The following is a 12,399-nucleotide window of genomic DNA, read 5'->3' on the forward strand; positions in this document are numbered from 1 at the left end:
TATAAGAAAAAGACAGGACACTTCCGGTAATGCAAACTACTCCAGCGATACAAAAAGACAGGACACTGCCTGTAATGCAAACTACTCCAGCAACACATCACAGTACTGTTGAAACTAAAAAGTTCCCATTGACAGATTAATTGACAGCAACCGACATCACGGACAAGGCAACACTAAAAGGTAGATACAATACCATGAGCTAACTGAAACCAAGGGCTCAGAAGCGAGCAGCAGCCCGCATCTCCGCAAGGAGAGCAGCAGCCCTTCGCCGGTAGGATGTGCGGGATCCCCGGAGACACGTGATCTGCCACCTGAGCAGACACATGCCGATCTTCGCCCTGATTGTTGAGATGGCAACGGCATAGCTAATGTCTCTGCACTTCTCTGCGACACGACTTGCCAACGTCTTCAGGAAGACCTCACACTCCACAGCCGCCTGGCCATTCGTTCCAAACACAAGCGGCGTGAATGATCCACGGTCAACTTGTGTGATGCGCTCCCCGTACTGCCGCCTCTTGGCCCGTTCGTTGTGGGCTAGTTGGCTCTTGACTTCTGCACACGACCGCAGAGACGCTTTGGGGTGGGTCACCCTTACATCGAAAAACGCGCTCTGCTGCCGTGTCCAAAACCCAAGAGCTCGGATGTCCACTCTCGCTTGGTCGGCATGAGATCCACTGACGTCCTCGCCGTCCAGGGACAGGAGAACTGGTTCCCGTTCAACGTCCGGGACGACGACAGATAGAAGCTCCGAGAGCAAATCCCGGATCTCATTATGACGAGCCGTGGGATACCCCCCGGCAGGGCAGGTCATCGCATGATCCACCGTAAAATCGGGACTCCCACGGCAGATACACGACGTCGGCAAATCATGCAGCGCCAGACCATACCGCAAAGCTAGGCCGTCGCGGAAATCCGACTTCGACAATATGGTGCCGTGTTCGTGCGAGGGTGGAGACGTTACCCACGTCGAAACGCCCTTCTCCTTTGAGGTGTCGAGAAGAAGTCGCTGAGGTGGTGTTAGAGACGGTCCCAGCTCGCTGACGGCGTCCACGAGGGACTCACGGAACTGAGCGCGTGTGCGCCCGGCAACTGCCCTGGACGCTGCAATTGCATCCACCACCCGAGGCCGCCGCCGAGCAAGCCCCGAAGCATCACCCGCACAAAGCCCAGTGCCGGGGCTGAGACTCTGAGCGACCTCCGATGCCGCATTATCCGCACCCGCGGCAGCGAGGAACTCCACAATCGGGCCAGTAGAAGCACGAGAGAGCTCTAGCTGTCTCGCGGCACCCTCGGACGGGACGGGGATGCCTAGACCACCGAGGCGGACAGGCAACGACAACAGCTTACGGAGAGACTCCGGCAGCTCGTCTCGACCGAAAATGCCCTCGCAGAAACGGACGATCACATTGTCCAATGGACCAAAGGCGTCGGCAGGGACCTCACACACTCGCTGCAGAAACCTCCACTTCGCCTGCACTGCGGTCGAGACGACGTGGTACGCAGCCTGGGGTTGGGTTTTGGCGAGCACCGTCAGACGATTCATCAGCGTTAGCCAGGTGTTGATCTGGGACGAGACCCGACCCGCCACAAACTCATTGGACCCGATGTAACCACCCAGGTACCGAACACCATCCGATCGGATTGCAATTCCTGTCCCGTGGAACACTTCCTTCGCCGTTTGCTCGAGCTCGGGCTTGACGAGGAGGATAGACTTCTGGGCATTTGGGAAATACCCGTAGCGTGGACCGACGCTGGATATGCATCTCCAGTACTCTCTGAGGGATGCGAGCTTGGCGGCGGCAGCATCATCATCGGCGAACCACAGTTGCCGACAGTCCGGAGAGGCAAGAGACAGCCTCTGCGCCAGCGGGGACATGGCTAGGGCATAAAAAGCCATTGCCAGGGGGTCACCCTGACAGGTCCCCTCCCTGGACAACACTGTCAGGCCACCCTCCAGAAACAGAGGGATGTTACTACTACTACTACTACTACTACTACTACTACTACTACTACTACTACTACTACTACTACTACTACTACTAGACAGCTGGTCGTCTGGTCATCTCTCTGAACTGCTCTCGGAAGGGAGATGTATACAGGCTCATATTCCGATTGGTAGCCATGCAGCTAGCGAGTCCGATGTTATGTCGGATACAGTGTTTGCGAATCTCGTTCACCGTGGCAACTTACATCGTGCCATGGCGGGTTTATCCCAGGGTGGTGGTGGTAGACCTCTCAAGCCAAATGAAATCGCAGTACCTTCCACTGGTGCGACGGTTCTGGATGTACTTCGCGATAAGCACCCGACTCCTGTGGAGCCACCTGAAACCGTTTTGTTGGAGAATGATGCAGCACCGGTCAATGACATAATATTTGAAGGTATTTCAGCAGCAGGCATTAAGAGGGTGGCTGACAGTATGAAGGGATCCGGTGGTCCGTCTGGCCTGGACGTGCAGGCCTGGCAGCGTATGCTCTCGGCCTTTAAAGGTGCTTCTTCAAATTTGGCTGCCGCTCTTGCTGCTGCTGCCAAGAGGATATGCACGACGGATGTAGACCCTGCTTCTCTGTCGGCTTTTGTTGCGGCACGGCTCGTGGCATTGGACAAGAGACCAGGTGTGCGCCCGATTGCGGTGGGGGAAGTCGCTCGCCGGATCATCGCTAAGGCTGTGTTGCAGTGTATATCGTCTGATATTGCGACAGCCGTGATCCCTCATCAGCTGTGTGTTGGTGCGCCGGCGGCTTGTGAGGCGGCTGTGCGTGCCGTCCAGGAACAATATCTCGCCGATGACACTGATGCAATCTTACTCATCGATGCATCTAATGCCTTTAACGCAATCAACAGGAAGGCCGCCTTGCATAATATCGCACGTGTGTGTCCACCGATGGAAAAAATTTGTCGTAATACATATGGTGCGGATATTCCACTATTTCTTCCTGGTGGCGTAGTATTGTACTCGCACGAGGGAACTTGTCAGGGAGACCCTCTGGCCATGGCCATGTTTGCTCTTGCGGTGGCTCCTATGATTTGTAAACTTCGTGAACAGCACCCTGATGTGAACCAATGCTGGTACGCGGATGATGGCGAGTCTGGTGGCAGATTGGCGGCCGTGCATTCGTTTTGGAAATCAATCGAGGAGATTGGCCCGAAGTATGGATATTACCCTAATGCAGCCAAGACAGTTCTGCTGGTGAAACCCGCCCTGGAGTCAGAAGCCCTAGAGCTGTTCGACCCAACGGGTATACATGTGCTGACCAATGGTGTTCGTTATCTTGGTGGGGCCATTGGTGAGGAGGAATTTGTACAGGAGAGTCTGTGTCGTCATGTTTCCGTATGGTGCAGGGAGGTCGGTACTCTCTCCACTCTGGCGGAAACCCAGCCACATGCTGCATATTCTGTTTTCTCCCGTGGATTGAGGTCGCGTTGGCGCTACCATATGTGCTCACATGGCTTGCCGGAGCCGGATGCTTTCGGCAGGCTAGATAATGTGATTGACAACAATTTGATACCAGCAATCACTGGTCGGAAGAACATGTCCGCCATTGAGCGGAGTCTCATCGGCTTGCCTGTTAAGTCCGGTGGTCTCTCAATTCCTGCCATTGGGCCTCATGCAGTGCATCAGTGGACCTCCAGTATGGCCTCGGCACGGCCGGTGATTGATTTGCTTCGTCGCCCTGATGCTGACATTGCTCCGGCTGATTTGCAGGCGGAGGTAATGGCGTTGCGAAATGCCGAACGTCGGAGAATGGCTACTGCGGCTAAGGAGGCTCAGGTTGCTTTGCGTCCTGAGCTCAGCCCATGTCAGCGAGTGCTGTTGGAGATTGCTGCTGATGCTGGCGTGTCCAGTTGGCTAACGGCTGAGCCTCTGGCTGTGAACGGCTTTGCGCTAAATAAAGCATGTTTCCGGGATGGTCTCGCCCTGCGCTATGGCTGGGGTATTGATGGCCTCCCACCAACTTGTGTGTGTGGTAGAGACATGTCTGTCGACCATGCATTGACATGCCCTACAGGGGGCTACCCAAGTCTGCGACACAATGAGCTTCGTGATGTGCTGGTGGAGGTGATGACTTCTGCCATCCCGGATGTTCAAACAGAGCCACCGCTTTTGCCGTTGGATGGTGAACAACTTCACGGCGCTACCGCTAATCGTGCTGCAGAGGCTCGATTGGATATCCGTGCAAGGGGCTTTTGGTCGCCACAGCAAGATGCATTCTTTGATGTGAGGGTTACTCACCCCTCGGCATCTTTGCTGTCGCGACAGGAAGTCCTTGCACAGATTTCCCGGAATGAACATCAGAAGAAGCGGGCCTATCTTCAGCGTGTTGTCGATGTCGAGAGGGGGTCATTCACTCCGCTCGTATTTTCGACAAACGGCGTATGTGGCACGGAGTGCTCTCGTGCATTGAAGAACATTGTTCAGCTGGTGGTTAACAAGCATAGTGACCTCCAGTACGCTGTTGTGATGGCACAGCTACGCTGCAAAATTGCATTTGTTTTGCTGAGGTGGTCAATCACGTGCCTCCGTGGTTGCAGAGCGTCTTACTTGAGGAAGAGAATAGGCCCATCTTTTCTCGACCAATGTCGCCTTCTGTCCATGTAACCGCCTTCGGTATTCATATGTTGGCCTATTTAACATTGGCATGCTCTGCGGATTTGTAGGCATGCTAGGCAATTTAAACATTATCCTGCAAAGTATTTTGTAGGTGCTTGACTACTATACTACGTCATGTATTACAATTGGTACATGACTTAATAATAGCCGTTTGGCATGGTACAATAACCTTTTTTGTTTTATTTTTTATTTTTAATGGCTTTCTCTTCTTCCTCGGATGGTTTACAATTTGTATCACAATTATTTGTGGGTTCAGCAATAAAGGATGTGACTACTACTACTGCTGCTGCTGCTGCTGCTGCTACTGCTACTGCTACTGCTACTGCTACTACTACTACTACTACTACTACTACTGTCATGGCCGCGCTTGGCGGGTTTGTGACTTGGCTTAGATCAGTCTAGTGGCTACCCAGGTAGACGACCAATATAGTCGCCATCCAAGTTGCTAGCTCACATAGAACGACAGGTTTCTAATTCCACTTGAACAGTGTTTATTTGAACCATTGCAGTACTAGATCGAAAGATCAAGTGTGTAGAGTCAAAAGACCAAAGCAGGAGAGAGTCGGAGTGACTCTCTCAGAATCGAGAGGAGTAGTGAGCTCCCCGAGAATCGAGGATGAATGTTAGCAAAACAGCTCCTTATATATGCTACATTATGTGATCAAAAGTATACAGTGGCAAGAATGCGTAAGGATTATTTCTATATTACAAACAGTGGTGCAATATGTGCAATCAGCCAAACTAGAATATAGTACAAAGAATGATCAATCAATACGGGGAGCTCGCTCACCCACATTACATGAAAGGACTCCGAGGCTCTTCGTGCGACGGGCCTGGAGTATGCTGTCGGAAGTTGCTGCAGCTAGAGCACGCCGCCTCCGTACGCTGCCTTGGTCGTTGGTCACCCTTCATCTCCTGCCCGTAGGCTCTTCCCTCTCATTACCCCGTAGGGTGCTTCACGGTCAAGCCGTGACCTCTCCCAAAAAGGGATAACGGAGTCCGCAGTGCGCGAAGCACTTGCAGGACCCTTTACGTCGTACGACGCGAGAAGAGGTGCCATGCTTGCTCGACTAACAAATGTATCAGCTCCCTTGCAGGACTAAGCAGGGTCCCCTCAAGCTCAACAGTGTAGTGAGTACAATGCTAACGACTTGTACTGAAGGTGTAGCCGCCGTACGACAACACTTGTGACTCGAGGCCACGAGTTGTAAGCCATGATTGCTCAACTAACGAAAGTGCCAAATCCTTCGCGGGACTAATCATGGTTCTTACAGAACTCTAGAATATTTCGGAGCCCAGCTTTTGGCTGCTGAATCTCATTGCGTGGTCGCTTTCACGACGAGTCGAGTCCGGGTCATGACACTACTACTACTACTACTACTACTACTACTACTACTACTACTACTACTACTACTACTACTACTACTACTACTATCAATCAGCTACCCTTTGGGGTCACGCCGCCCTCTACTCAGAGAACTGAGCGCAAAGTGAGGGGCAGTGGCGCAAACAAAACAGGAAGTACAGCAAAATGAATAGAAAAAAAGGGAATCAAAACAAGCTGCCATATTGATGGAAAGGGACTCACAGAGGAAGGAAATATCACAAACCATATGAACAGTCTGCTGTAGGTCCACTATAACATGCAACGACTGAAAAAGGAACAAAGTTAATGTGAACATGATGTTCTGTTCAACAATAACGTTTGTACGCGTACTGCTTCGGCCTTCATGAACCAGGAAAGCACAATCTTGAGCTGGAGGGTGGGCACCGAACGTCCCACAAGGGCTCCACAAGACGTACTTTCACGAAACGACGAGGAGTATGCGTAGCAAGCTAACATCACTACACCATCGCCGCACGACGACTGGCCACTCAGGTCCAAACAACACGACAAATTCACAATTCCAGCTATACACCGCGCAGGAATAAATTGTTGCGAGTGTGACCTGTATCCTTTCTCATCCAGGAATCCACTGGTTTTGCCGAACGCCACTGCATTGTTTCAGGCTGGGGATTGATCCGAGGGCTCGCCACGCCACTGCGGAGGATGCGGAAAGGACGCAAGAAGACGGTGACGGCAACAAATTACCCGCCCTGGTCGTCAGCTCACTGAATGTCCTTCCGCGCGAGCGAAACCGGCTGCAAGGCATGAAAAGCCTACTGCCAGTCAATACCCCCCCCCCCCACAGACACGCACGCACATACACACACACACACACACACACACACACACACACGCGCTCACGCACACGTGCACACACACATACACATCTAAGTGTTTACAGCAACGACAGCAACACGAGACAACTTACCAGTACCATTTGCCGTCCTTATGTTAGCCGGAGCCAACAGGATAAGGCAAAGAAAGAGGCACAGTTGCTGGCATCTCTATTGGACAAAGGAAAAAAAGAAAAGAAAATGCAGGATATTATAGTGATTACAAAGGCACCAGCAGCAGCACCACCACCAGCATCAGCACCAGCAGCACCAGCAGCAGCCACAACGACAGCAACAAGATTAAGGACACCAGAAGCACTTGTGTCACCATCATCATCAAAGCTGCAATATGATAGATAACCCATCACTATCGTCACCACCACCACCGCCGCCGCCGCCACCACCGCCGCCACCGCCGCCACCATCACCATCAAAGCTGCAATATGATAGATAACCCATCACTATCGTCACCACCACCACCGCCGCCGCCGCCACCACCGCCGCCACCATCACCACCACCAGTATCACCACCACCATCACCATCACCACCATCACCACCACCACCACCACCACCACCACCACTACCGCCATCACCACCGCCGCTGCCACCACCAGTATCATCACCATCGCCGCCGCCACCACCACCACTACCACCACCACCACCACTACCGCCATCATCATCACCACCACCACCACCACTACCGCCATCATCACCACCATAACTGCTGCCGCCACCACTAGCAGTAGCAGCATCCATCACCGTAGCTAACAAAGCAACATCAGCAGCAGCAGCACCACCACCACTGTGACCACCAATACAACCAGCAAGAGCACAACAGGCAATAGCAGCAGTGCCACCACCACCACCACCAAGGTCAACACTAATGCCACCACCACCACCACCAAGGTCAACACTAATGCCACCACCACCACCACCACCAAGGTCAACACTAATGCCACCACCACCACCACCAAGGTCAACACTAATGCCACCACCACCACCACCACCACCAAGGTCAACACTAATGCCACCACCACCACCACCAAGGTCAACACTAATGCCACCACAACCACCGTGACCAAGGTCAACACTCTAATGCCACCACCACCACCACCAAGGTCAACACTAGCTAATGCCACCACCACCACCACCAGGGTCAACACTAATGCCACCACCACCACCACCACCAAGGTCAACACTAATGCCACCACCACCACCACCACCACCACCAAGGTCAACACTAATGCCACCACCACCACCACCAAGGTCAACACTAATGCCACCACCACCACCACCAAGGTCAACACTAATGCCACCACCACCACCACCAAGGTCAACACTAATGCCACCACCACCACGACCAAGGTCAACACTAGTGCCACCACCACCACCGTGACCAAGGTCAACACTAATGCCACCACCCCAGCACCTTCACAACCATGATTAAAACATGTGCACTGGCGCCAGGAGAAACCGACACCAGCACTCCAAGCAAGACCCACACCAGGACAAACACCCTGAGGAGCAGAATTACAGCCACTAAGCTGCACTAAGTTACCTCTTGTTCCCTCACTAGGTCAAATTTCACCCACGGAATAGTTGATTGCACTGAAGGTTTGTTCACATGGATGTTTGTCCTCGGTCGACTTTCCACGGAGTTCAGCTAGGTAAGCATGCAAGCATTTTACGGAGTACAAGCCGCACTTGAAACACCTATGATTCACCTCCCAAAAGTCTTGTGCGCCTTATACTACGATGGTCAAATTTGCGGTGGTGAACGGGGTGGATGTGTGAATTTCGTGACAGAAAATCTGAGTGCGGCTTATCTTCTCTCGTACTCCCGTGCGGCTTATACTCTGGAAAATACAGTACACACACGATTTGACTTGATCAATCCGCGATCAAACCCACCCCGGTATGATGAGTTTGAGCGGTGTCCTTCAGAACGAGGTGTCCATTAGCAGGTGCCCAGGAAATGGCACAAACCGTGAGCCATAGAAGCTGCGATTCATCCCGACGTGACATTGCTGCCACGTGGCAACTGAAAGCCAACTGCCCCTAGATGAATGTGTTCATGAGGAACGCACCACAGCTGATCCGTAGTTGGCTCATTCCGCGATGAAGCGCTCCAGGTAGGTATTCCACCCTGCGCCAGCTGAGATGGAATTGTGTAATGGCGCATCCGCACGCCACTTTTGATCCTGGCCGGCTTTGTGACACCTAGCCATCCATACTGCCATCCATACTGTGTTATTTCTGTTCCCAAGACAACATGCATCGGCATATATACAGTACGTATTGCCTATACGGTTGGCGGCTATAGTAATATAGCAGCTATAGTGATCAACTTCTCAAATTCATTTTCGTTTGCCATACCTAAGTATACACAGTTACCGCGTATAGTAATAATTGTCTATAGTAATACATCGCCTATTGTGATCAAATTCAATTTTCAAAAGGCCTCTACTACATTATTTTTGCGTCGGCTAAAGTAATTGATGTGGAATGTAGCCTCACCAGCACTGCTACTATCTGTGACTGTGGGGACCACCATTCAATGTCTCGTCCTCCTCAAACCGTACCCGAACTCCCCCCCCCCCCCCTCTCTCTCTCTCTCTCTCTCAGCTCTCTTTTTATCTGTCTTGTCTTACTCTTTTTTCTTTGTCAGCTTTCCTGGTGGTTTATATGTGCTTTTCAAGTAAATAAAAAATAATAATCAAGTGGTGTCAGAGGCGAACAGGAAGTTACTTCTTAGTGAAAAATTCGCTCAGTGTTGTTTCGGGAGTTCTGCCTGTAGTATTAGTTGTCCAAAATACCTCCATTGTGAGCATATGATGACGTTGTGTGCCAGGAGCCTTGGCTGCATAGGCGTTGATTGATTGATTGATTTTATTTTACTTCGCAAGTTCAAACGGGTTCCTGGCCCAGTTATATGAAAGCGAAGGATAGAATTTGCCAAAATCCTAATGAGCAACAGCATAGGCAATATTATCATAGAAGTGGAGTACTATGCGAGCGAGAATACTGAGAAGAAAGGAACATGTCAAAACCTGACGAAACACAACCTATTCCAGGCATACATAAGGAAGGCAGGCTAGCTTAACCTTTTGAGCACGCGTGACGTTCTGACACGTCATGACCACTGCCACTGTGACACGCGTGACGTTCTAGAACGTCACGAGTCAGTGCGGAACTACATCGACATCGCGTTTCTTACGTGGCGTGGCGTCGAGCTGCCAGTACCGCTGCACAGAGGACTCCTAGGATGTACGAGTACAGTAACAAAAAAATGCGAGTCGCTCCGTATGTTTGAACTGGAGTTACATGCGCGTGCATACATTTCAAAATACCAATTTCGCGTAAAACTACCTTTATAAAAACGGTCATAAGTTTCGTAATCTTTGTCGTATTTCCAAAACTAAAAACAGTTCTGTGCTCAGGATACATGAATCGTTTGAAATCAAGTTTGCGCACATAGATTGAATTTAAAGATTTTACTGCGTGGCAGAGGTTTTCAATGGGCCCGGGCTCAAAAGGTTAAAATCTTGCAATCTGGATACGGTGAGCACCTCTCTAGGCAAACTGTTCCACAGCGATGCTCCTGCTGTGGCGAATCTGCATGATAGGGTGTATCAAGTTCTCAAAGTAGGAGTACACAGGACGTACGCTGCAACCAACTATGCAGTGTGTATGTGCACGGCGCGCTGAGTCTTTTGATACCCCACTCGCATACAGTAAATGCAGTATCGGTCATAGTAATATATCGCTTTAAGTGACAAAAATGCTCAAAATCAAAGACCAACGCTATAGGCGATACTGACTGTTAGCGGATTCTTTTCAAAAGCCGATCGATCAACCGATCAATCGGTGAAAGTCAAATCACACGGAGCTCACCCAGCCAATAGGACCGCACAACCAGAGATACCAAAACGCCAGGAAGGCTCAAGATCACCGTGGTTAGTTTCGAGATAACAGCGTCAAAGCCATGTTCGCGTCCTAGTGTTGTTCATGTATGCAGTCACATCAGCGGCCACGACTCAGTCAGGGTTCATAGTCCGATAAAAAACGTTTTTCAGGTGCAGTAGGTCAGTTCTAGTACCCCGATAGGGTCAATCCTATGCTTTTCTATCCTGCCCATCTCCTTTGAATAGGGGTCACATCATGGCAACCAGAAAGATAAAAACGTTCACAGACTGACGAAAGACAAGTTTGCATTGTTCAAATATTGTCCTCCGCCAACAAGGCCGTAAAATGAAGACAGGGTAGTGGACAAGGTGTGTGTGTGTGGGTGGGTGGGGGGCAGCGGCAAGACCAAAACTATCTTCGGTTCCGAGTTGCAGCCCGGAGGTGCCTCGCAAAGTTTGCAACAAAATTGAATAGGGCAAAGTAATTTGATGAAGAGGCAGACGACCGTCGTAAACGTATCGGCTGAGCTGTGTACTCGAAGTCCAGCAACGTGATCAGACATGGTATGACACTCATCAAGAAGATGTACAACGATCAACGGTCAACTTTAGCTCCCGGGTACGACAAACTATGCCACAATTTGCGGAGATGCATTCCTAAATTTTCAACCCGTACCAAGAATGATATTTCCTGGGCATCGTTTTGGGGTTTTCGTTGTAGAACAATCAGACATAAGCAAAGTCTCACCTGCATTGGGGTCCTGGGACGCTGCGTTCTTGTGGCCATTGCCGAGGGCCAAACACTCGACAATTCACAAGGCCGCAGGAGAATTTGACCTCGAATACATGTGGGCGGCCAATGTTAGTGAATGGTTTTTCGAAACACAAGCAAACCCTCCGGAATACTAGCAGCTTGAATGGGCACAACGCGAGGAAAATTGCAAACGCCCCTCACACAACATTAACACGAACAAAGCAGAAGCTTTCAGGTGAAAGAGAAACTCCGACCCAAGCTACCTCATTTCACGGTTGTGATGATTGTCAGTCTCGGTTAGCACAGGCCAGGAGCTGTCGGTACTGCCCTACGCTACAGTCAGTGTTGCTGAACTTTTGGTCCTTTCTTGTGTCACTCTGTGACGGTCACCTCCTCAGAGGCTCCTGACCTACAACTAAAATATTCCTGCATGCAGGTAGCAACAAGAGTGCATAATATACCCAATAATATGTACTCTTCGGGGCAAGAGTCCATTTTTGTAAGCAACTGCCTGGTCCTGGGTTGCATTGGTCAGTGCAGATGCGCAGAGCGCATGCAGACAGTGATCGGTGATGCACGCCATGCGCCATGCATGCAGTGGTTGGATGTAGAGGCCTGACTAGTAGACCTCTACACTAAAATACAGGTTCCTGCACGAGTAGACCTACTACTTTACTTCACTACTAGTATATGTACTACCTTTTGTACAATGTAGTACTTAGTAGGTCTACCATGCATGGTCGATCTACGAGGGCCAGATTTACCGACGGACACTGCGTCGAATTATCGCCCCGTTTCACTTTTGCCGATTGTTTCTAAGATCCTTGAGAAGGTAGTACATCGGCAAATGATTAGGTTCCTTCAAGATCACGCTGAGCTTCGTATTCTCCCAGACGAGCAATTCGCCTA

The 12,399-nt window shown here is 50.8% G+C and overlaps 1 protein-coding gene across 1 annotated transcript in view; it reads right to left on the reverse strand.

Moving 5' to 3' along the window:
• The window catches only part of LOC135821069 (nascent polypeptide-associated complex subunit alpha, muscle-specific form-like), a 38,586-nt gene extending 26,682 nt beyond the window's left edge, over window positions 1-11,904 (reverse strand). The window contains exons 1-2 of the mRNA XM_065334131.1: window positions 11,485-11,904; window positions 6,926-7,001 (exon numbers count right to left, since the gene is read on the reverse strand). Coding sequence (XP_065190203.1) covers window positions 6,926-7,001; window positions 11,485-11,523 — 115 coding nt within the window. The 5' untranslated portion in view covers window positions 11,524-11,904. The remainder of the gene's footprint in view (window positions 1-6,925; window positions 7,002-11,484) is intronic.
• Window positions 11,905-12,399: the final 495 nt, after the last annotated feature.

This window comes from Sycon ciliatum, chromosome 7 (genome assembly GCF_964019385.1).
Source record: "Sycon ciliatum chromosome 7, ocSycCili1.1, whole genome shotgun sequence".
Taxonomy (NCBI): domain Eukaryota; kingdom Metazoa; phylum Porifera; class Calcarea; order Leucosolenida; family Sycettidae; genus Sycon; species Sycon ciliatum.